This window comes from Lissotriton helveticus, chromosome 10 (genome assembly GCF_964261635.1).
Source record: "Lissotriton helveticus chromosome 10, aLisHel1.1, whole genome shotgun sequence".
NCBI lineage: Eukaryota > Metazoa > Chordata > Amphibia > Caudata > Salamandridae > Lissotriton > Lissotriton helveticus.
The window spans coordinates 276,118,716-276,144,938 of record NC_136071.1 but is presented as its reverse complement, the minus strand read 5'-3'; the positions used below and the strand labels follow the sequence as shown (position 1 = coordinate 276,144,938).

The window sequence follows — 26,223 nt, the reverse complement described above, 5'->3', positions numbered from 1 at the left end:
GTTACTCCCAGGTCTATGTTCCACTGTATAGTACATCCCCCTGTAGGGAAATGGACCACCTCAACATTTTTGGGATTTTCACCCTTCCTCTGCTCAAGTCATGAGAGGGGCTTGTGGTCTGTCTGAACAATGAAGTGAGTGCCAAACAAGTTTGGCTTCAGCTTATACAAGGCCCAGACCACAGCAGAGGATTCCCTCTCAATAACTGACCAACGTTTCTCCCTGGGGGTCAACCTTCTGCTGAGAAAAGCTACTAGTTGATCCTGGCCCTCTGCATTTAGTTCTGATAACAAAGCCCTACCTCTATCTCAGATACATCTGTCTGGACAATGAAAGTTTTAGAGTAGTTAGGACTTGGCAGAATTGGAGCAGTGCACATGGCCAGCTCCAGGTCATCAAATGCCTATTGACAGTTTACTGTCCACTGAACTTTATTTCACATTTTCTTTGATGTAAGATCTTTCAGGGGAGTTACAATGGACCCATATCCCTTGATAAATCTTCTGTAGTACCCAGTCAGGCCCAAGAAAGCTCTGACCTGAGTCTGCGTAGTGGGAACAATTCAGTCTACAATGGTCTGGATTTTGCTCTCCAATGGTTGAACCTGGCCTCCACCTACCAGGTGGCCCAAGTATACAACCTTGCTCTGCCGTTCTGGTACTTGGTGACCTTGATATTGAGGCCGGCCCTCTGCAGGGCCTCCAGAACATTCCTGAGGCGGACAAGGTGATCCTCCCAAGTGGAGCTAAAGTCAGAAATAGCATCTAGATATGCTGCACTATAGGCTTCCAGAGCTGTTATGACTTTGTTCACCAACCTCCGAAATGTGGCAGGTGTATTTTACAGACCAAAGGGCATCACAATAAATTGATAATGCCCGCTAGGGGTTGAAAATGCTGTTTTTGGCTTGGCATCCTTAGCTAGTCTGATTTGCCAGCAGTCAGGGCAAATGTAATCAGAACTTGGCTGAGGCCAAAGAATCTATACGTTCATCTGCCCTTGGAATAGGATGGGCACCTAGTGATAGCATTGAGGCCTCTGTATTCCACACACAACCTCATCTCTCTTTTTCCACCCTTGGTGTGAGGTTTTGGTACTAGGACTACTGGAATAGCTCAGGGGCTATCTGTAGGTTCAATGATCCCCAATTCCAGCATCTTTTGGACCTCTGTCCTGATGCAATCCCTGGCATGGTCAGGCTGTCTGTAGAGTTTACTCTTGATAGGCAGGCTGTCACCTGTGTCTACTTCATGGGTACACCACGTGGTCAGGCTGGGTGTCAGGGAGAACGTGTCTGTACTGATTGAGGACTTGCCTGCGATCAGCTGGCTACTCAACATGAGGCTGCCTGTCAAAGCTACTCCATCTACTGACCCATCATCAGGGTTCTGAGAGAGATCAGGGAGAGGGTCACTCTCATCCTCCTGTCCCTCATGTGGCATTAGTTATGGGTTATTTCCAAAACGCGCTTTTGTGCGAAGGCTCGGGTTTTTGAGTCTGAATTGTTTTCTTTTTTGCCCGCATTCCTCCTTATTCAAATCTAGCGCAGGAGCGCAAGAACCTTCTTTTGCCTGCATTTCTCCTTCTACAAACCTAGCGCAGGAGCGCAAGAACTTTCTTTTTGCCAACATTACTGTTTTTACAAACCTAGCGTAGGAGTGCAAGACCCTTCTTTGCTTACTTGGACATTTTCGTGTTTCTACCTAATAGGCACTGTTATCACCAGCGCTCATCCTAATTATTGATTTCTTCGATGTTCTGAAGGAAGACTACTTCAATATTTATTTTTAAGAGACCATCCTACTAATTCCAGCCTGTGATATACTACAAGAAAGTGTGGTGGGGTGCACAATTGCTAGTAACTCTTTTCTTTCACAAATAGGGTTTGCTTATTCCTACCGGGTTTGCTCACTAATCCAACGGGACATTTCTGCCTGCAGCCCTGTGGTTTCCCTGACTCACCTGTTGCGCTTCCAGCTCTTGGCTCCCGTCTCCCCCCCCCTCCCCCTCCCCCCGCCGCAGCCTCCTTCATCCCGGCGCGGCCACTGAGAGGGGGAGACTTCAATCCCCAGAGAAACTTGCAGCAGGAAGCCGCCTCAGCTGATTTGCGCACCTGGAGGCGCTTAAAACCAAGGCCAGCCCCGCATCGCGGGGGCGCCGGGCTAAACCCGGGCAAAGGGCAGGCCATCTGTGGCCGTAGGCGGCCGGGCCGGGCCACCCCCCCGAAATATTTATTTTGTCCCGGAGGAAAGCTAAAAAAACGCCTAGCCATGCCGCTTTGAACTGTGTTATTGATCGAATTGATTCTCTTGTTGGTGAGTGTGGAGAGATTCTTGTCGGTAGTTAAGATCCTACCATGGGTGAGGGCTCTAGGCAGCAGAGTAGAGGGGTGTCAGGGCCTGAAATTGAGGCCAACGAATCACCTGCTATCCCCGCCATGTTTTGGGTAAAACGAAGGGAGGTGGAGGAAAGTAACACAGATGGCCCAGCTATTCTAGCGAGTGAGGTCCTCGATCCTAAGGCTCCTGACAAGTCCATTACTGTAATAGAAAGTAGTCTATCTGTCTCTGACCCTCCAATACCCTGCTATAATAGATTTTCAGTTCTGGCTAGTGTACATGAAGATCTCTCTGTCCTGCAAGTGTCGCAAATTTCTGGGCCCAGCCTTGCTCCAGTATCAAATCCTAAATCTAGTTTGGTCACTGACCTCGACATTACTAGGGGCAAAATTGCCTTACAAGAAGTTAGCACCTTAACAAATTTAGTTACCCTCTTCCGAGATCAAATTGAGTCCTTGAAAATGTTGATTACAAATCTAACTACTATGGTTGGTTGTGTACTCGAGGGGGGGGCCACGTACTCTACCTGATAATATTACAACTAATGGCAATTCCTTCCCCCTGAGACCACGCATAGAAAAGAAGGCACACCCAGTACAGGCAGGGGTCAGTGGAAGTGGAATAATTCCTGTACCTGCCGAAGCAGTTAGGGCAAGTAGACACTTACAGCTAGATTCATCAAAGTCCCGTTTTGCGAGTTTGTAATAGCGATTCATAAGGAATCGCTATTAAGGACTTGCAAAACGGGATTCATGTAGGAATTGCAAATAAATTTGCGATTCCTACATCTTCCTTATTTGCGATTAGCAAATTGCTAATCGCAAATAAGGAATAACTCCCCATTCATTCCTATTGGCCAAAGGCCCATAGGAATGAATGGGGAGTTATTCCTTATTTGCGATTAGCAATTTGCTAATCGCAAATAAGGATGCGATTTCAAGGGTGCCAGGGGTGTCCAAAGGACACCCTGTAGCACCCCTGAAAAGCAAATGTAGCCAGATGTTGCGCACACACATGTCCAAAGGACATGCGTGTGTGTAACATACCACTCAGAAAATTCACTAAAGTGCTTTTTTCTGAGTTTTCGCTATTTACCACGCAGTTACAATTCGTGGTAAATAGCGGCCAAATATTGCGAATTCGCAAATTAAAAATGGTTGATGAATTGCATTTAAGGAATCTCAAATAGAGCTTCCTTAAATGCAATTCCTCGCAAATATGCGATTTCGCAATTAGCGATTTCTGCATTTGGGATGATGAATCCCAAATGCAAAAATTCGGCTCGCAAAGGGCCAGATTCGCAGAATTAGGCCCTTTGCGAGCCGAATTTTCTTTCATGAATCTACCTGTTAGTCCCTAATGTAACTAAAGATAAGCTATCAACTCTAACAATTAGGCCGAAGGACTCTAACCCAAAGCAAGATCAGGTATTCAGGACCATCGACGTAAGAGGAAGTAATAATATAAATAGGGCACCGGCTAGAATAATAGTATCAGAAAATAATACACACACTAGGAGGGGGAACATGTACTCGAACGAAGTTCATTGCCCAAACAAAATATATATGACTAATGTCCCCTAATTAGGCACGGGGAATAATGTTAATGGAGAGAATGGTGATTCCCTAACTAACAAGGCAATCCACTGGTTGCGACACGTTAGAGGATGTCGCTCGGTGATTAGGGAAGACATCTCAAAGGCAAGAAGGTTAAGTTCCCCTTATGAAGAACACGATTCTATTGAACTAACCCTACGTTCAGAACTTCTGGCTAAAAATGTGTTTGCTCTAGAATTCAGAACCAGTCCACCAATGCACTCACGGATCCAGCTAAGGAAGTTTTGCCTTTCATTCCAGGCCTGTCCTGTCCACACACAGAGCAACCAGGGTGGGAGCTATGGTTCTGGATTAGATAACAATGATTGACTTTCTTGGGATCCGATTACAGGATCAACAGCTACCACAGGTGGTAGCCCAAGTGAGGGAGTTACTGGGGATGAAGTGATGGCTAGAAGTTGAGTTTGAGTTTAAAATATTTATAAAAGCGCACTTTCACCAGCGGTTTCATGGCGCTGTAACAGACAAGTTCCAATATTAGTGCGGATTACCCTGAGGTTATGAACTTGCCGTCGAGCAGGGAAAGTGAAGTTTACTCTACCACCCTCCCAAATGTAAGACCAAAATCAGGGGAAGAGAGGGAACCTTGCATAATCCCTACAATTGATGCACTTTCTTGTTTGGTCAGCAGCAGTAGATCTGGGGGTGGTAAGTTAATCTCGTGGAATATAGCAGGCCTACGTCCCAGACTGCAGTCTCCGAATGGCTCACATTTATCAATGATTTTCATGTGTGTGTCTTCCAGGAGACTTGGTTATGTGAGCCACTTTTTGCCCAGGGTTATTTAAATTATTTTGTCCCGGCGATTAAGGGGCCAAAGGGGCGTCCGATGGGATGTTTAGTTATCTGGGTTCGGCAGAGTTTATCACTTTCTATCAAAGAGGTATCGACTAAAAGTAATGACATCCAGCTTATTAGAGTACATTTGGGTCCCTTGGGTTGGTTAGATATCGATAATGTCTATGTTAGGGGAAATAAGGGAGGGAGGTCCCAGGTTATAGCGGCTTTGGATTCCCTCTTAGAATCTAACTCGGTGAATAATAATATAGTTGTGGAAGGAGATTTAAACCTAACCTTTGAGCCCCTGGTTGCTTATGACCTGTATACTGGGGAAGGGGAAGAGAGGCAATGGGGGGGTCCCCAAACTGGATCTGAAACCAGTAACTAGGTGGTCTGAGGATGTCATCTGTATTAATGCGATCTGTTGTGAAAAGGGATTAAGAGCATTAAATGGGAGAACTGTGAGCGACATGTCAGGGGCTAATACATTTGACAATGGGCGCCACAGCAGTAGGATTGATTATGTCCTTTGCAGTATGAATCTGTGGCATCTGGTAGGGGACATGGAGGTTAAGTCATGAATAGAAAGTGACCATAATCCGTTGTGTGTGGTGCATCAATGGTGGAAACCAGAACAATTAGAACTGGATATGGCTGTGTATTGCTCTCCTGGAAGCGTCCCCACTAATGATCTACGCAGGCTTAAATGGGCGCACGTCATGGCCAATCAAGAGGTCATGGACAATATTGGGGAGGAGGTTGATAAAGCCACATTGGTCCTCGAGCAAATGAATAATTCTCCTGTAGGTCTGGCTGAAGTAACTAAACTACATGATAGACTTTTTGGGAGCATCAGGGACCACTTTCTCAAACCAGTTAAGAAAAAAAAGGGAGTAACCCCTTAGTTGCTTCAGTGGTATAACACCGATTGTAGGAATGCTAGAATTGCACTAGGCACTGCTATCAAGGGGAGGGATTTGGACGCTGTTCGTACTGCCAGAAAGGAGTACAAGAGGTGCATACTAAATGCCAAGAAGCTGTGGGATGAACTTCATTGGCAGGATTTAAGGGAGGCAAGTGATAGTAAGGATTCTAGGCAATTCTGGAACATTGTCAAGTGGGGTGGGGGGGGGGCAGTCCGACCCTCTGAAAATAATGTCTCGCAGGAGGATTGGGTGAATTATTTTAGACCGCAATATGCACGTAATCAACTAGATAATATGATGGATGATTTTAGGCCCGTCTTTTATAAGGGTGAATTTTTTAATATTAATGAAGTCCTGATGGCTTTTAGTACGGTGGCCAGCGGTAGAGCGCCGGCAAGATGGGGTGCCAGCGGATGTTTTTCTTTACGATAAAGAACACTGGGGTAAATACATCATGCTTCCTGCTAATGCTGTGGCTCAGGGAGCACCAGTCCCGGTATCTTGGCAGGGAGCTGTGATAATTCCAGTATTCAAGAAAGGTGACAAAGCGCAGCCAGGTATTTATAGGCCCATAAGCCTTATAGATACTATCCAAAAGGTGATCGGGAGGATGATCCTGAAAGGGTACTTGATTGGGTCGAGGAGAATAGTGTTCTGTCCTCCTTTCAAGCGGGATTTCTTAAGCAAGCACGGTAGACCAGGTCTTCCGTTTTACTTTATTACAATGGAAGACTGTGGTATTAGGCAAAGGCAGTCTCTATGCTGCCTTTGTCGACTTACACGCAGCTTTTGATCTAGTCCCCAGGTCCCAGCTATGGGCAGTTTTTAAAAAACTGGGTCTATCTGAAGAACTTTTAACATTACTGATGAGGTTGCATGAAGCCAACTATGCCAAGATACAGTGGGGAGGGCAGAGAAAGGTTACCTCTGACTTCCCAGTTGAGTGTGGTGTCCGCCAAGGCTGCTCAGTGGCTCCCACGCTTTTTACATTATATATTAATGGAGTTGTTGCCCGCATGTCATCAGTAAATATAGATGCTCCCAGTCTAGTTGGCGTTAAGACACCGATTTTAATGTTTGCGGATGATACGCTGATTTTATCGAAGACCCCGAGTGGCTTGCAGCGTGCCCTATTAATTTTTGAGGAATTCTGTTTGGACCACGGCTTGGAAGTTAACGTGGCTAAAATCAAGCTCTTGGTTTTTAACCAGCACCATAGTTATAAAGGTAAACTTTTTATGAATGGCCAATCGTTGGAGGTGGTCAAGGCCTTTACGTATTTAGGGATTCATGTGGCGAAAGATAATAAATAGGCCCAACATATAGACATAGCGGCACTCTGGCATAGACAACTTGCAGGAGCCTTAAACATGGAGCATAAAAAATCTTTAACAAAGCCAATAAAGTCTGTACTCCAAGTTTATGAGGCCAAGGCTCTCAGCTCTGCGCTTTACGGCGCGGAGCTATGGGGGTTTGAGAAATTGGAGCCATTAATAATTTCTGAAAACAAGTTTTTTCGTAGTATCATTGGACTTTCTGTACTCCTTTGTTGCCACTTAGGTATGATCTTGGCAGGAAAGCTATTTCGGATCTAGCAAGGCTCTGCCCAATTTTATATTGGCGTAGGCTTTGGACTATTCCGGAGCTCCTGCATTACGCGGCAGGCTTCTTGGATATTGTTAAATACGATGTTTTCCATAAAATTAACTGGTTAAATGAGCTCAGAGATAGTTTAGTAGGCTTGGGTATGCAAATGCTGTGGGAAAATCCAGAGACAGCTCTTTCCCATCAAAAAAAGTTTTAAAGGAGATTTACTGGGAGAGGGTGGCATACCGAATCTGGAGTGGCACTGGTTCTTCAACTATGGCTGGAGGCTTCCTAGAGGCAAAGCTTAGCCCCAGGCTAGAGCCTTATTGGGACGCCATTACTAAACCAGGGGATAGAAAGCTCTACTTCCAGCTCAGAGCAGGATCCCTACCCCTCAAGTCTTTGACCGGCAGGTGGGCTAGTGCAACTACCAGCATCTGCCCTGCATGTGGGGACCACAAGGAAACCATTGGTCATTTTCTATTTCTTTGTCCCGCCTATGTAATTCCAAGACGAGTCTGGCTAATCCCACTGTGTAAGTCTTTGGGTACTACTAGTAGTGCTGAAGCTCTAAGAATCATATGCACTAGCACTTTATTGTCCATCTCAATAGCAACTGCCAAATATCTAGGATGGGCATGGGTGCTATGACAGAAATTTTAGGCATTGACCGCTGATCGTGTGTTTGTTGGTTAGGAAGATTCATCTAGTTTGATTATGTAAAAACTTTTTTAATTTAATTAGAACTATAAGTCATTTTGTATATAGCAATCGAGATGAACTTTTTAAATGATTGTTTAAGGATTGTGTTTTTATCTATTTGTATGCAATTTTTATATTTTAAAAATCTTTATTGATTGAGTATCTCTGAAATGTATGGAATTTTTATGCTTTTATGAGTCCATCTCGAATAAAGCTAAATTGACTTAACTTGATTGAGGACTTGCCTGCAATCAGCTGGCTACTGAACACGAGGCTGCCTGCCAAAGCTACTCCATCTACTGACCCATCATCAGGGTTCTGAGAGAGATCAGGGAGAGGGTCACTCTCATCCTCCTGTCCCCCATCAGTTGCCATGAACAAGCCCTGTCCACAAAAGGTTTCAGGCGGTTCACATGAAGTACCTTATAGGGACTTCTTGGCGTACCCAGGTCCACTAAGTAGATGACCTCACCTTTTTGCTCAAGGATAGTGTGGGTGCCACTCCACTTGTCTTGGAGAGCTGCTGGGGCCACAGGCGCCAACACCCACACTTTCTAGACTGGCTGGTAAACAGTCAAGACATTATTTTGGTCATGCCAAGCCTTTTGGAGTTCTAAGCTGGCCTCCAGGTTTTTGCTGCCTTCTTCATGTACTCAGCCAAGCGTGAACGCAGGCCAAGGACATATTCCACAATGTCCTGTTTAAGAGGTTTGAGAGGTTGTTACCAGCCTTCCTTTACTAGACACAATAGACCCCTAACTGGATGTCCAAACAAAAGCTCAAATTGGCTGTAGCCAACCCCCTTCTGAGGAACCTCTTTGTAGTCAAAGAGAAGGCAGGGTAGTAAGACATCCCATTTTCGCCTAAGCTTTTCTGGGAGTCCCATAATCACACCCTTTAGGGTCTGGTTAAACCTTACAACAAGCCCATTGCACTGTGGATGGTAAGGTGTAGTAAATGTGTAGTTAACGCCACACTCTTTCCACATGGCAGTGATGTAACTAGGCATGAAGTTTGTACCTCTGTCTGTTAAGACCTCCTTAGGGAAGTCCACCCTGAAAAAGATTCCCAGGAGGGCCCTGGCCATTACAGGAGCTGTAGTGGTACTAAGGGGAATAGCTTTGGGTATCTAGTGGCATGGTCCACCCCACTAGGATGTAACGGTGCCCAGATGCAGTTGGAGGGTTCAAGCGGCCAACAATGTCAATCCCTACCCTTTCAAAGGGGACCCCGACCACTGGAAGTGGAATTAAGGGGGCCTTTGTGGTGCTACCTGACTTATCACTGGCTTGGCAACTGGCACAGGAGCAATAGCACTCATTGCTGTCTTGAGACACGGGGCCAGTGAAAGTGAGGGAAAAGCCTGTCCCAAGTCTTGCTTTGCCCTACATGTCCTGCTAGAGGAAGATCATGTGCTAGGCAGAGGAGGAAACCTCTGAACCTCTTGGGTATTACCAACCTCCTGGTGGCACCAGACTTGGGGTCGCTACCTTCAGTGTACAGAAGCCCATCTTCCCAATAGTTCCTATGGGACCCATTGATATTCCCTGCTTCCTCAGCAGCAGCGTGAGGGGTTCAAGAGGGCAAGTTTGCTGCTCCAAACTCAAGTCTGCCTTGGAAGGGCCCCAAGAACTCTGCATGTCAGGCCCAAGTTCCTCTGGGACAGCACCTTCACAAGGGCTGAGATAATCTCCCTCGGGGGCTGATCCTCACTGGGAGTTTGAGAGGAGGATAAAGCCTTACCCTTCCTGCTCCTTCTTGTGGGAAGCACCTGGTCCATTGTTCAAGAATCCCAGGGTTTTTCAATGCTGAGCTGTTTGGCCTGAGCCCTGGTGACAGCAAATACACTGGCAGAGATGTACATCATCTCTGCATGAGTCCTGAACTCTGCTTCGGCCAAGGCTGAAGTTTCCAGACCATTGCCCAGCAGACAATCCACAGACAGGTCTGGAGATACCACAACTCTCTTAGGTCCAGTTACCCCTCCCCAGCTGAGGTACACAATGCCAAGGAATGGTCATTCCTGACATTGCTAGCGTTGGTGACTTGGTATACTTGTCAGGTATGACCTGTTCAGGGGATACAAGTTTCTCTGGCACCACAGTGACACTGGCCCCTGTATCCCTATAAGCCATTGCCTCTTTTCCATTGATTATAGGCTGTTGCCTGTACTTGCCCAAGTTAGTGGGACTTAGCAGTAAGGTGGCAAGATTCATGCCATCATCACAGACTAACACAACCCGAGCTGGAGTTCTGACTAAGTCAGAACCCATCTCCGTACCCAAGGTTAACCCCACTAATCCCTTGTTTTCTCTACTATCAATTGTACTTGTGCTATGGGGAGCAGGTGCCTTAGGGGCTGTAGTAGTAGGAGTTTCCTTGGCCTTTGGACAGTCAGCATCCCTTGTCCAATGGGTCTTGATATTACAAATCTAGCACCAAGGTTTCCTTTTGCCTTTCTTGGAATTTGAGACTCACCCCCAGATGCAGGTTTTTGGGGTCCTTGTGAAGACTCTTTTTTATCTTTACTTTTATACCAACCCTTATCCTGGGATTTAGAAGAATCTTTCTTCTTCTGGTCACCTCCATTACCATGGTTCTTCTGCTTAACCCTGGTGCGACCCCATTTGTTGCCCTTCTTTACCAATTCTCGGGGAGAGGTCGTATCAGAGTCCAGCAGGTACTGGTGCAAAAGTTTATTCTGACAGTTATTAAGGATGTGCTCCCTCATGGTCAAATTGTACAATCCTTCATAGTCGTCTACCTTGCTTCCATGATTCCAGCCTTCCAGAGCCTTAATAGCACTGTCTACAAAATCTACCCAGTCCAGGGTGAGTACCTTCTGGGTGTCTCTGAACTTAATCCTATACTGATCAGTGGTTAAGCCAAACCCATCTATGCGAGCACTCTTCAGTACTGAGTAATTGTCAGCATCTTCTTCTCTAACAGCGAGGAGCTTATCTCTACCTTTGTTAGCAAAGGAGAGCCACAGGATAGTTGCCCACTGCTTGTGAGGGACCCTCTGAACTTTGCAGGCCCTCTCCAAAGCAGCGATCCATTTATGGATATCATCCCCATTCTGACAATGAGGACTATCCTGCTCAGGTTCCTATTGTCAAAAGAAGTTTCTCTCTTTCTAGGGGCACTGTTGCTGCCACCATGGGACTCTAGTCTCAATCTCTTCCTAGTCTTCTGGACTTCAGGGACTTTTTATCAAGGGCCAACTGATCTCTCCTGAGCTTAAGTCTGACTTTCTCAAGTTTGAGCATTTGGTATTCCCTTTCCACAGAGTTGCCCCTCCTACTAGATATGAAGGTCCCCATTGAAGCACCTGAAGCACTGAATTATCTAGAGGAGGATCTAGACCCCCATGGTCTGCTCTGGACCCTCCCAGGAGGAACAAAGCGGATGCCCATTGTGCCATCTGCACTATTCCCTGAGGTGTCAGAGCTTGGCAGGTTGAAATCATTCGAGTCCTCCTGTCCATCCTCTGAATTGAGATCATCAGGGGGAACCCCTGGTGCTCCCTCTCCATGAGTATCCCCACCCACATTATCCTATTCTTCTGCCCCTACAGGATGTCCATCATCCTGATGTAACAGCTCTAAGAGAGGCTTAATGGTGGGGTTGCCACATGTCTTTATCTTTCTAAGGCTACACAGGGTCCTATCGTTCCTGGAACTTTAGACCACTGTACTTAGCAGACTGGGTACACTAGTATCCCCAACTAAATACATGGTTCTTGGTGTAGTGAGGTGTTGCACCTACCTGCCCTAGTGGAAACTAAACTCTCTGAGGGTGGAGAAAGGGTTGTGCTACACCCTTAACTACCCAACCTTACGTTCAGTAGAACTTAGTTGTTCTAAGCTGTATTATATGTGCTTTAAATTAGGGATGGGTTTTCAATTATTCCACACCAATATTAGCTGGCAAAACAATGCAGGCTTGAATCCTACCACTACCACCAATGTGAGAATCTGGCTTAGTATATGGTGCACACTTATGTAAGTGGGCACCCTGCACTAATCCAGACAACCCTTATGGTGATTTTAGTGGTCTTAGGCACCCTTAGAAAGCTCTTCAAGTGGTAGCTGTGAAGAGCAGCCTTCAGGCTTAGTCCAGAAGGAGTGTAAAGCAGCTTGTTTCACCAGGAGGTAATCCTATAGGTATAGATTAAGTTAAAAGAACCCCACAGTGTATTTATAAAAATATGTATTCATTATGACACTCACTAACACATACAAATTTCTCCTACCCAGAGATATACACAATGCATATAATACTTTGCAGAGAAAACAGGTACGCAGCACAAATACACAGTGGTCACCGGGGGAGACCAAACCATATACTAAAATAGTGGGATGTGAACCACGACTCAAGTGAAGACTGTACCTAAAGGACATAGAAGTGCTGGGGACCCAAGAAACCACCCAAGGTAAGTACCCAGGAACCCCACGGAGGCCTTGTGCAGAGTGGGAACACAACAGCACGCTCAATTCAAGTCATTGGGTAAGTCGCGGTTGCAATTTTAAAGAAGGATCCTTTCCAGTGGACCCTGAAGAAACCCCGTGGAAGACAGAAGGTTGGAGAGCCACCCACCCGTGGATACCCTAGGAACCAGGATACCTACACCAGGGAAGCTGGGTGCATAGGTGTCAAGTGGCGTTGGAAACCGCTGTAGAACTCAATTAAGGACTTCAGTAAGATGCCACTGCTGGAGAAGGTGAAAGTGTCTGATTGATCCCAAAGCTGTATTCAGGATGAGAAGTACCTGCAAGCAGAGGGGACAGAGTCTACACTACTCAGGAGTGACCAGGAGGCATGGAAGACGAATGCCCACCGATGTCGGGTGTTGCAGGAGAGCTGGAGGTAACCTTGGAGCTGCAGCTGTGTGGACCAGGCAATGCTGTGGAACACCAGATGCCATTCACGAGCTGTCCCACGTAGGATGTCGAGAGTTGAGGGGTCGGTGTCTGCCGGGTGTCTGCCGGGAGCACAACAAGCCTTGGCAACTGTAGCCAATATGGAAAACAAAAAAGGTGCAGTGTCAGGACCAGCAAGGTTCAGGTGACTCGCTACAAGCAGGGGAGTCAGAGCAGGCCCTGAAAAATCAGAGAAGCCCACTGAAATCAAAGAAGACCCTCTAGAGGACCCGAAGGCCGGAGGCACTGGAGTCGCAAGAGAACCTCGAGCTGCTCACCAATAATGCAGACCCACAGTGCACGTGTTGTGGTGAGGATGAATATCTTGGTGACAGGATATGCATGAGGTTGGAGCTACTTGGAGCCTGAAGATCTTGGAGGAAGGAAGCTAACAATCCTTTGCAATGGCAATTCGACGTGGTGCACAGGGGTTCGGTTCCTGCCGCTCTGAAGAGGGATATTGACCTCAAAGTTGGTGAGAGAACAGGGCAGGCCTTGAGGGATGTGAAGAACCACCACCTGTGTTTCTGAGCCTATCAGAGTCTGTGGGAGCCCAGGATCAGCAGACCGGTCAGCTTTGTTGCAGTGCCTGCAGATGCAGGTAAGTGACTCCTTCACTTCAAGGGAGGTTCCTTCAGGTGTCTTGGATGTCTACAGGCCTTGGAAAGTTCCTGTATGGAGCACAGTCTTTGCAGCAGACTTGCAGGATGATGAGACCAGGAGCAGCAGGAGTCTTCCCAGTTGCAGTCTCGGAGCCCAGAGCAAGGTCCAGCGAAGTCCAGAGTGCCCAGATGGGCGAAGATGAAGTGGTGTCTTGATATGAATCTTGACCCACAATGAATCTAGGGACCCACCCACAGGTAAGCCCTAAAGTACCCCAAGGAAAGGGTTGGGACGATTCAAGGATCCCTCCAAGGGGGGGGGGAGGGGGGCAGACGGTGGGGAGGATACTTCCATGTCCTTTGTCCAGTTTCGCGCCAGAGTGGTAAACAATGGCTCCCTAAAATGGTTTGGACTGGACTATGCAAGGAGGGCGCCAAATGTGCCCTGCAAGCAATCTCGGTGGCAAATGCCCCCACCCTGCCCCAATACACTGAACCCCATCTGGGAGGTGGTCACACCTCCCTGTGACAGGATATCTAGATATCTATTGTTCTGCCTTCCCCTGCTCGAGCTTGGCTCAGCAGCAGGAGGGCAGAAACATGTCTCTGGTTGGCAGCAGCCCTAGCTTCATGTCTGGTTTTGGAAGACTGGTACTGAGAGCCCTGAGGGCCTACCGAAAGAGCTTTACAGTGTGGGGGTATGATTCCAACATGTTTGATACCAAACATGACAGGGTTCGTTACAGCCAGTTTAGAGTTAGCAGTCATGTAATGACGCATGACCACTCTATATTTCGTAATGGCTGATGCACTTACAACCCGGGGAATGGACTCCGAAGCTTGCAGGGGCACCCTTCCATTTAGAACTGAGCACCCTGCCTTCAGGATTGAAAGGCCTGCTTTGGAGGTGACTTATAGCGAGGCCCGGAACGCTGTGGATCATTTAAGAACAGAAGGATATCATTTGCGTATAGCGCAACAGGTCTTTCAGGCCAATTCCACTCCGACCAGCACCGACCTGGGCATCACAGTGTATGAACCACTCCAGGGGCTCTATCACCAAGGCAAACAGCAATGCCGACAGTGGACTCCCGTGACGCTTGCCACATTCAATGCAAGAGACAGGAGCCCGTTCACCCGAACCTGACCTGTTGGGGAGTGATAAAGGAGATGAACCATTTTATGGAACCCCTCTCCCAGGCCAGCGTGCCGAAGCACCCCATCCACAAAGGCCCACAACACTGTATCAGACGCTTTGGTAAAATCAACTAGGAACAGTGCCAGTGTGCCATCAAGGGTCAGTGCCCTGGACAGTGCCACTTGACTCTCCAAACACAATGGCGCATGCTACGGCCAAACATGAATCCACATTGATATGGGTGCACTAGGTGGGACAAAGCCCTTTCCTACCACGCAGGAAACACTTTTGCATAGATCTTAACCGCTTCGCTGCTAGGCCTTTTCCCCCCCTGTGCTAAGCCTTTTTTTGTTTTGGCTATTTGAGGTATTTGCGCTTAGTCCCTTGCAACTTTTTGTCCATACAAGATATCCACACCAAATTTGCGTTGTTTTCTTCCAACATCATGAGAATTTCCAAGGTGCCCAGGGTTTGTGGATTCCCCTGGAGGTGAACCAGAAATTAGCCAAAATACAGCTACATTTGTTTTTTGGGGGGAAAAATGTGGAAAAAGTGCTGGCGAAGAAAGTGTCTGTTTTTTCCCCTGCAAATGGTATCAGCAAAGGCTTTGTGGTGCTGAACTCACCGTCTTCCCAGCTTTCAAGACAGGCAGACTTTTGTCAGTAAACCAATATTTTCTACACAGTTTTGGCATTTTACTGGGATATAGCCTTTTTTTTGCTATTATTTGTGCTTTCAAGCTCCTTCCAGTTAGTGGTAGGAATGGGTGTGAAAGCAATAATGGATCCCGTAAAGCTAAGCATTTCTGAAAAGTATACATAATTCTAAATTTGGGACGCGCTGCTGACTTACCGCCACTGCTACTTGCTCCTTTTCACCAGGACTCCTGTTGCTGCCTTCTGGGTGTCGCAGCTCAGAGCGGGGACTGTTGCTGCTTTCTCGCGGCTGTGGCCACCATCGCCAGTGCCTCATTACCGCGCCAGACGGGGGGGGGGGACTACATTTCCCAGAAGCCCCGGCAGCACCGGGACAAGGCGTCATGGTCTAGCGCCAGGAGTCGCTTAAAAATCTTGGAGGCCCCACGCAGCGCGGAACGTGCTGCTGACTTACCGCCACTGCTACTTGCTCCTTTTCACCAGGACTCCTGTTGCTGCCTTCTGGGTGTCGCAGCTCAGAGCGGGGATTGTTGCTGCTTTCTCGCGGCTGTGGCCGCCATTGCCAGTGCCTCACTACCGTGCCAGACAGGGGGGGGCTACATTTCCCAGAAGCCCCGGTGGTGCAGGGACAACGCGGCACGGTCTAGCACCAGGAGGTGCTTAAAAATCTCGGAGGCCCCACACAGTGCTGAACCAAGGGCGGGCCTGTCCCGCGCCCGTCAGAGCCCGGAGGAGACTGGACTGGGCCACCCCCCTTTCTTTTGGCTATCGTTGATCGCAATCTTGCTTAGGTGAGCCAAGGTTATTTTCTTTCTATACTGAACAGACTAGTGAAAGTGACTATGGGGAAGCGTGCTGGACAACTGGTATTCAGACCTGCCGCAACCAGCATTAATAGCATGCTGGAAAGAGCTGTCAGTATTGTTAGTAATGAAATTGAACTCACTGAGAGGCGTCTCTCCCTTGGCTTAGGGCTACCTCTCCAACCTTTGGCTTCGACTGTGGAAACTAGTCATTTCATTGTGTGTGACTCTGATGTTCCAACTTCTGCTTGTAAGGAGTTTAGTGGTGTCACTACAACTAACCCCCTTGAACTAGATAGCTCGACAACCACCGTTGCACCTACTGGGGCAAAACGTAAGAGGAAGCCAGTAAAGACATTAAGCGCTAAGAGGAAACACCCAAATCGTCCGTGCTCCACCCGCACAACATTGAACTCTTGGATTCGCTCATCCTCTAATCCGACAAAAGTCGAGGCTCAGGTGCATGCTTCAATCATTAGCAATGGCAGCTGCAGTAGTGAAGTGGGCATGAGTTATATTATGATACCATTACTGATCGTGTTAAATGTGTTCTTGACAGTTTCCTTTCCTCTCTGAAGGATTGTATGCCTGCTGTGTCTTCCGCTCCGCCTGCGCCCCAACTCACAACCCTCAATACTGCTCCCCGAGTTGATCTCAAATTGCCCGAGCTTACTAGCGTAAGCAAGCAAACGCAAGATCTGCTCCCTAATAACATCTGTACTCGTCGACAGACCACAAATGATTTACCTAACTCAAATTCAGGCGCTAATGATTGTGTTACGTGCAACAAAATCCACACGTGTTTCGAAATTGGGGACACTACAGGGGCAAATAGGATTACAATGCGGGACGACAGAAATATAATTATTGATGGAAACCGGATAAACACCATGGTATCCATTAGTAATCCTCCTGATGCTTCACTTAATAGCAACGGTATGGATAACACACCACAAGAGGGTGTTACCGACCCTATTTCTTCGTTATATTCTGGGGGTAACAAGGAGGTGTTAAATTTACCTCCTGAGGCATGTCCATACGTCGTAGTCTTAGCAGGTGCTCCCCCTTTAAGAACTGATCAGACAGAATCCTGGGAGCAATTACGCTGTAAGTGTGTGGATTGGCTGTCCAAACACAAAAGATTCAGGCCATCTTTAATTGAGAACATCATCATGGTACGGAGAGTGGGATGGTTGGGTACATCCCCAAAATCCATCAAGGGGGATTGTATAGTCATCAATTTTCGTAGGCCGTCAGTGGCAAAAACAATATTATCGCCACAGATGGAGCAGGCTCATCTCAGTACCAGCATTTAGGCGCTACCATTAGGCTATTTTCAAAAACCCACACTTGAGGCATCCCACTCTAACACGCCTTATTCCCTTCCAACACTTACAGATTTATACCCTCATCAGGTTTGGATTGCCAAGATTGACTGCTTATTCCATCAACGAATCAAGTAGTAACTGAGGCAGCAGATTTAGCATTAACTCGAATATGTCCTCATCCTTGTAAAGCCGATATAACGACCATAAGGAATGTAGACTCGACACTTAAAATAATGAGTTGGAATGTCGCTGGTCTGGCATCTAAATTAAACTTACCAGACTGGCAGGAGTTTATCAGCAGTCAAGATATTGTAATGCTCCAAGAAACTTGGGCAACCGGGGAGCTGTTTATGGAGGGGTTTGAATGTTTTAACACCCTATCCCCCATCTCCAAATTAGGTAGGCCTGCTGGCGGCCTCTCCACCTGCATTCATATCAGGGCAGGTGGCCGTGCCAGAACTCTGCGTACCAACAGTGATAAACTTCAGGCTACCATTTACACACGGGGAGCCTCACTTTATCTGATTAATTTTTATAATGATGATTTTAAAACTGTCCCCAATATGAACTTTTCTGAGTTGTTTAATTTTATTTCTAAACTACACATCGAAAATTGCGATGCCATGGTTAAGGGCATATGTTTAGGTGGTGACTTTAATGTTAAAATTCCAAAGGATATCTACTCAGCCATCCAATCTACTAATATGGGTCTGTTGAGCCGAAGAGGAGATCAGCTAGTGAATCTCCAAAGCTCTAACAATTTTCTAAATGTTAGTGAGATCGCAGCTGTGCCCTCTAGGGGCGGTTGTATAGAACCTACTTATTGAGGTAGGGGTTCAGCCTCCACTATTGATTATATTTTTATAACTGCTTGCTTAGAAAATCATGTGTTAAGGGCAGAAGTAATCCCTACAGTTCAGGGGGACCACAACCCGATTAATATGACCCTAAGCTTTACACAAAGTCCAACTTATGACCATGCGCACGGCGCGAGTGATCTAACGCCTACAACTGATAATCTTAGATTGGTGTGGCGTGGTATAGATAACAATGCAGTATTTGAAAGGATGGTAAGATCTTACCCAGATTTGAGTAACACTTGCTTGACATTTAGAGAGTGTAACCCGGAGGTAGTCGGTGCCTTTTCAGAGATTTGTATTGGCATCAAAAACCTACTGTCCAAGCCCAACAGGAAAATTAATTCTGACCCAGGATGGTTTAATGCTGACTGCTCTGCAACTACTAGAGCACTCCGGAAGGCGCCTGGAAGCAAACCTAGAGATAGCTCCCTTGTGTCATCGCTTAGGAGGAGCTATAAAAGTGCTGTCACAGCCAGAAAAGAGGAGATTATTAAAAACCACTGGGATAATCTTGTTCAGGCAAACGTGCTAAAAAATGGTAAGGATTTTTGGAAGGCCGTTAAAGGCATGAGATCTCTGGGAAACCAAGTGTCACCAATCAGTTGTAATATCTCTAGCGAGTCTTGCGAGGCGCACTTTAATAAGATCTATGCTGCCCCGGACCTCTGTGAATCCAATGAGGAGAATTCTTGTATTACTGGGATTCAGATTGAATTATCGGAAGTTGAGGAGGCCATTACGCAGAGTCTGGGATGTAAAGCCCCCGGGCCAGATGGTCTCCCCATTGATCTCATCAAAAGTCACCCCGATTTCTGGGCGCCATTACTTTTAAATGTTTTTAATAACCTAACTAATTTCCCCATCCCTCAAACTTGGTCCTCCAGTATCATAGTTCCAATTTTTAAGAAGGGGGACCGGTCAAACCCGAGCTGCTACAGGCCGATCTCCCTGATTGACAACACTCTGAAAATTCTAGGGTGGGTACTATATAATAGGATCAAGTCATGAGCCGAAGACTCCCAGGTTTTACACTCATGTCAGTTGGGGTTTAGGAGTAAGGTTGGCACCGTGGAACAATGCCTCAACCTCAACCTGATCATTCGCAAATATAACATAGCTAAGAAAACACCTGTGTACCTGGCATTTATGGATCTTATGTCGGCTTTCGACTTTGTTAATAGATCCCGGCTGTGGTCAACTTTTTTAAACTACGGATTGGATGAGCCACTGGTCTCCTTTTTAGCATATCTGCACAAAGATCTACATGCGATATACATGCCAGGGTACGCATTAGTAAGGACGGTGAGATCTCCAAAGCCATTGAAGTTGGTAGGGGGGTCAGGCAGGGTTGCGTCCTGGCCCAACTCCTATTCATTTTATATATTAACGATCTAAACACATTTTTGGTCACCCTAACTCAAGATGTCCCACTCATCAATGGTAACAAAATTCCTGCATTGTTATATGCTGACGATGCAGTATTGATGGGGCGCACCCCTAAAGCTTTACGTGCTTTGGTTAATGGTTTTGTAGAGTTTATGGCAGCCTTAGATTTATGCACTAATTAAAAAAAATCCTTTTTGATGGCGTGCGGGTCTAAGAAGCATTTTAACTCTTCGATTGTTTTAAATTCAAATCAATTATCGAGCACTCGCACTTTCCCATATTTTGGTCTGGTATTCGCATCAAATGGATTGTGGAATGATCATGTGGTCCACTGTAGGAGGAAGTTTACTAACTCTATTAATACTATACTTGAGCTTCCTAAGCCAAGGAACATAGAGGTGGTGCCCTCCATTGTTAACCCCTTCCATGCTGCCGCGATTCTGCTCCTGTGCTGAAGATTTCAGCACGGGTGCGGTCATGACGGCCCCCAGCCATCATCAGCACACGAGCACTGTAGTGCGTGACGGCTGGGGGCCGTCATCAGCATGCAAGGGGTTAAGATCTATAGACTTCAATGTATACCAGTTGCAACCTATGGTGCTGAAGTCTGGGGGCACACGACTAGCGTCTCTATCCAGGGTGAAGAGAACAGATTCTGCCGTAAAATCTTGGGCGCACCTATCTCCTCATCTAAGTATGCTAGTCATAGTGAACTTAACCTCCCGTACATAGAAGACTACGTTAAGGCTCGCCCAACCCTGTTCTGGTTGAGAGTTTGGAAAAACCCTGCTGCACTATTGACAAGAGAGATAATTTTAGATTGTTTGAAATGTGACAACGGGATGGACATACCATGGTTGGCTGCAGTTCACAAAAGCTTAAGAAGTGTGAACCTGGAATGTCTATTTTTAAACCCCTCAGACCTTAGTTCTACTAACAATAAATTTCTTGAAAAGACCCTCTATGCATCATACAAAAAAACAAGATTAGCTACTGAATGTAAAAAAACTTCAGTGGCTAGATACATGCAAATTGAGAACGTGATCCCAGCGGTATCTAGATATTTGATAAAACAAATTGGCCTCTGGGAAAGGGGCTTATTCTTTCGTCTAAGGACTGATACAATAAAATATTTGTTGCCATTTCCTGTGGGTTTTATTGCCAACCTTGACCTCCTACCTTGTCCTTGTAATAATATGCACAAACCATCAATGCTGCATTTTCTATTTTTCTGCTCTTATTATTCACTCCTCACCAAAAGATTCCTGATCCCTTATTTTAAAGCCTTATATGTAACTGATTATAAGGCAGCTTATGGGATGGTGCTAGCTCTAGATGATGATGAACTAACCTTTCGGGTTGGATACTTTTTGAAAGCGGCGGTGCGTACCCGTAACTCTATGCATCCCTGCTAAATCACAAGCACTTTATTTCATGCTTCTGAGCCGAATGCTTTTTATTGATAGTATAATTATGAGCTATGATGTACTGTATTACTGAGGGCCTACATTAACTCTAATGAATGTTTTTAACCTGTACTTTTATGGATATGTTGTTTTTTATCTGAATAAAGTTCATATTGATTGATTGATTGATTGATTGATAATTCTTAATTCAGAAAGGGGTCATTTGTGTAGATCCTTCAAGGTTTTTTTTATAGAAAGTAACAGTTGAAAATAAAAACAAGCCCAGCCATTTGTGACAACACTTTGACTTGTAATGTCTTCTAAGTATGACAGAATGTTTAATGTTACATCTGCTGGACTCTTTTGGTTGTGGGGATAGATAGGACTTGTAGGTTCACCAAGAACCTGAGGAACCCTCAGCCAGTAACTGAGCAGCGTCTTGCAATGGTTTCTCATTGTGTAATGGGTATATAGAAGTTCATTTGGTAAAATATGAAGAGTGAAAAATCGGTACCAAGGAAACGTATATATTTCTGAAATGCGAACAAAATATAGAGTTTAGAAGCAGTGGTTATTTGTACATCTCCAAATGTGTGGGTACGCATACAAGCATGTGAATTAGAGGTAATTTTTCAAAATGACTTCTTTTTTTTACAAATTGTCCTACATTTGGAAGGCAGAAATGCATAGAATGTCAATTGGTATTAACACTTGTTCTACAATTCTGTGTTTCCCTAAGTCTCCCGATAAAAATGCTACCTCACTAGTGCCTCACTAGTGCCTGTAACAGGGAACGGCCCTACAAGCAACATGGACACATCACATTTTGCCAGTGAAAAGTGATCCTTTTTTTGCAATGTGCCTAGCTGTGGATTTTAGACCCTAGCTCAGCCGGCACCTAAGGAAACCTAGCAAACCTATACATTTTTGAAAACTAGACATCCAGGATAATCCAGGACGTGGGGGTGGGGGACGTGTGTGGCTCTCATCAGGTTCTGTTACCTAGAATGCCTTGCAAACCTCAAACTTTGTCAAAAAACATAATTAACTCACATTTCAGTGATGGAAAGTTCTGGAATCTGCGTGGATCCACAGACTTCCATCCACCCAACATTTTACAAAGTCTCCTGATAAAAATGGTACTTCACTTGTGTGGGTAGCCCTAGTACCCATGACAGGAAACGACCCTAAACGCAACATGGACACATCACATTTTTCCAGTGAAAACGGACCCATGTTTTGCAATGTGCCTAGCTTTGGATTTTGAACCTTAGCTCAGACGGCACCTAGGGAAACCTAGTAAACCTATACATTTTTTAAAACTAGACACCCAGGGGAATCCAGGATGGGGTGACGTATGTGGCTCTCACCAGGTAGTGTTACCCAGAATCCCTTGCAAACCTCAAACATTGTAAAAAAAACACATTTTCCTCACATTTCTATGATGGCAGGTTCTGCAGTGTGCATGGATCCACAAACTTCCACCCACCCAGCATCCCCCAAAGTCTCCCAATGAAAATGGTACCTCACTTGTGTGGGTGGTGCCAAGTGCCCATGGCAAGGAAGGGCCCAAAACACATTGTGGAGACATCGAAATTACCTATCACTAAGCGACCTGATTTTGGAAGGAGGGTCACCTGGGTTTTTGACCCCGGGGTCGGCAGCCATCTAGGGAAACCTACCAAATCTAGACATTTCTGAAAAGGAACCTCTTTACAGGCCATTCACATGCCTTTCATATGTGACACATACAAGACCATTCACACCACCAGCCGCAGGCCTAACACATTACAACATTCACATCAACAGACAGCGCCATTCAAGGGCCCTACACTTTCATACGTCCACATTACAGACACAGCAATCACATCAGCTGGCGGTTGACGTAGTGTGTGCTGTGGCATTTGGCTAGCAGCATGGGTAATGATCAGCAGCAAGTCACTACTCACACACTGCCAGCCAAACACCAGTCCACGCACACCGCCAGCCAAGCCCCAGCCTACGAAGACCGCCAGTCAAGCTCCAGTCCATGCACACTGCCATGCCAAACGCCAGTCCACGTATACCAGCATATTTTTTTTAGCAAGAAAGAAAACACGAACCAGTTGGAAATAGATACAAAACTATAACAACAAACACAAAAGCGGTAACTAAATATATAATTCTAATGCCAACTGTGAAAAATAACTAAAAATATAAAACCATACAGACCAGGCAGTTCACTATTAGACTCACTGTTGCTCCCAAAAATTATTTTGAGTGTGATACAATCTGAAACATGTGGGAACACACAGCCCAGGATTAGAAGGACAGTCAGCACAGTGCATATGACTCTCCTTCGGATAACTCTTCACAACGAACTCTACATATCTTAAAGGGATTGGTTTCTTTGGCAGTGGGAGGAATTTATTTGGGAAAGTGGTGATCTTTCAGTCTAGCCACACCCTCCACCACTCCAACTCTAGGAACACTTGCATGTTCCACTACAAGGCTGCCTATCACAGACTCCTGAAACTGAAAAAAAGTCATCCTTGATGCTGGCGAACAATCCTTGAACAGAACAAAAGCATTAAAAGTTGCTAAGTTGAAGAGATGGATAGCCAACTTCTTATACCAAATGTAAGACTTATGAACATAAGTGTAAGGTTTCAACCTCTGTTCTACTCTATCTACACCACCCAAGTGCTCATTGTAGCCTACAATGCACACAGGTTTGCGCACTTAAGCAACCTGATCCCAAACAGTCACAGGTGAAGTACTTTCATCATGGATGGCAGTCGGCATGTAGACATCCCTCCTGTCCACAAATTTCACAGCTATCAGTTCATCACTACGGAAGGCACTGCACTGTCCCCTCTGAAGCTTTTTGCAAACAAGCTCTTTTGGGTAACTGTCTAGCCAGAGACATGCTTGCATATAAAGAGGAGAAGAGAAACAATACAAGAAGAAAAATTAGAAGATATTAAATTCTAACCAGTGGAATGGGGAAAATCTTCAGAGCAGCAATTCGAGTTTCACTGCTGCAGCGAGAACCCCAATAGTGACAGATATGTGACAAATATGTGGCAACTAAAGCTACACTGCCAAGCACTGTGTCCATATGTCTTATCTTAATATAATGCACTAGTCCACTTAACATCTAACAAGTCATCCTTGGCTTGTTTATGCTTAAGAAGTCACTGTGTGTGGGTGCACTTAGGCTTGTTGACAATGTGTGCATGGATGTGTACCTGTGTTGCTCCAACTGCCTTTGTGTATTGTTGGGTAATCTTTGAGAATGTGTAAGGATGATGTGTGTCTCTGCGTGCATCAAATACCATACCTATTGGACAGCGTGGGTTTCCTTATGACTGCCATTCAATTAATTGAAGGTGGTATGGCAATGTATCTCCTATTTGTTCTAACAGCATTCTAATTATGGAAACGGAAGCTGTGCCTAGGTGGACTCAGCATTTTCCTCTGCATTCCACAGTCTTCCTTGAATGTTTCCCTTGTCCGTTTGCACTTGGAAGAAACGCTTAAATGTCTTTTTTATCTAGATGAAGCAGTTAAATTTGTCAACAAGCCAAAAGTGCCATCGGAAATCACAGTGTCTGTATCGGAGAACTTGGAGCTGGCCTGCGAATTGTCAACAGCAGGAGGTTCTGTGGTGTGGAAAAGAGACCAAAACGAAGTCAAACAGGACCAGAGAACGACGATTACAGCACAGGGCACGCAGCACAAGCTCGTCATCAAGAACGTGACACAGTGTGACCAGGGAAGCTACACGTGCGAGGCACAGGATGACAAAATAACATTCCAGGTCAAAGTTACAGGTGGGTGAACAAGATGAATCTGTCACCTGGGGTTTAGTGTTTTAGTCTTGGGAATGTTCTTTGAACAAGAATTGTTATCAGCTGGTTTGCACCCAGGATCACAATCCCAGACTTTGAAGGGAAAATGTCTTTTGAAGGCTGATGGTTAGGATTGTTGGTGTGTGTGGTAAATGGAAGAGACTGTGGAGGCACAGGGAACCTGCTCGTGGAGGCTCAATTGAACATATACAACAGTGTTTAAATCTCTGGTTACCAGCTGATGTAACACAATAACATTTTCACACTAGCCCTACTGGGCAAACTCAGATGGCAAGCAAGCTAAAATGTGGAGGAAGTGTTCCAAGTGAACCTAACAATTCCAAGCAATTAATGCAACTGAACCTCAAATCTTGTAATTGAGCAGAGAAAGTGAATACCAGAAGGCAGCAAGAGTCAATAGAAGTACGAATCACTAAAAACTCCCAAGTAACAGGGCAAATACAGGTTCTGATATTCCATTGAGGCATGCCTCTGCCCAACTTGTGGTTTCTAACACACTGAGCTTTGCGGTTGTCATAGAACCATTGTTGTGGTCTCTTCGTGGGATGGACTTACTTGTGCCGTGTTTTGCTGAGTCTTCTCCCAGTAGCTGCCTTGTGGCAGCAGATGTCTTCCTAGGTGGGTGACTGGGATTTTTTCAAGCTGAGATGCTCGGCTTCACCATGCTTGGACAGTTGTCTGGGAACAGGTTTGCTGAGCCACAGCGACTATTGGGCTGCCATTTTGTTTTTGCTTAGCTGAGCAGCAGGAAGTTAGTTGTTTTAAGGTAAAGTCTAAAAATATATTAATACTATGCAGGACGTTTTTGGCCACAATCTCCTGGAAGATTCTAGCAAAGCCCAAGATGACGGATATGATTACTGTTCATTGTGCCTCCCCATTCTAATATCACTGCATGTCCTGTCTGTCCCTTTCCTGTTTGACACCTTTATAAATGAGCTCAGAACTACTAGCTCTTGCTCATGATGCAGTTAAAATCTTCTTTTCAATTTTAAATAATTATTTTTATTTAATTACTTTTGTATATAAAAAAAAACATGTTGAGCAGAATATAAAATGCTAACAGTGTAAAATATAGCAGACATGACATCAGATCTGGGCCCACCAGGAAGACGAGTGTGGGGAGGAGGATGGCTCAAAGTGGTAGGTCCACAGTCTGGAAGATGGAAGGGAGAAGCTCACTATCTGCAGTACCAGACTCCATGTGTTACTGCTCCAATTTGGGAATGTCTGACTGGGACGACGACAGGCCATCCGATGCCAGTCCATAGTATGTCCTTGAGCTGTCCCATATTTTATCACATTTCTTGGGCATCCT

The 26,223-nt window shown here is 45.7% G+C and overlaps 1 protein-coding gene across 1 annotated transcript in view; it reads left to right on the top strand.

The window, feature by feature from the left end:
• OBSCN (obscurin, cytoskeletal calmodulin and titin-interacting RhoGEF) overlaps positions 1-26,223 on the top strand; it is a 2,124,484-nt gene that overhangs the window by 213,415 nt on the left and 1,884,846 nt on the right. Inside the window, exon 9 of the mRNA XM_078665296.1 lies at positions 24,591-24,866. Within this exon, the coding sequence (XP_078521422.1) occupies positions 24,591-24,866 (276 nt within the window). The remainder of the gene's footprint in view (positions 1-24,590; positions 24,867-26,223) is intronic.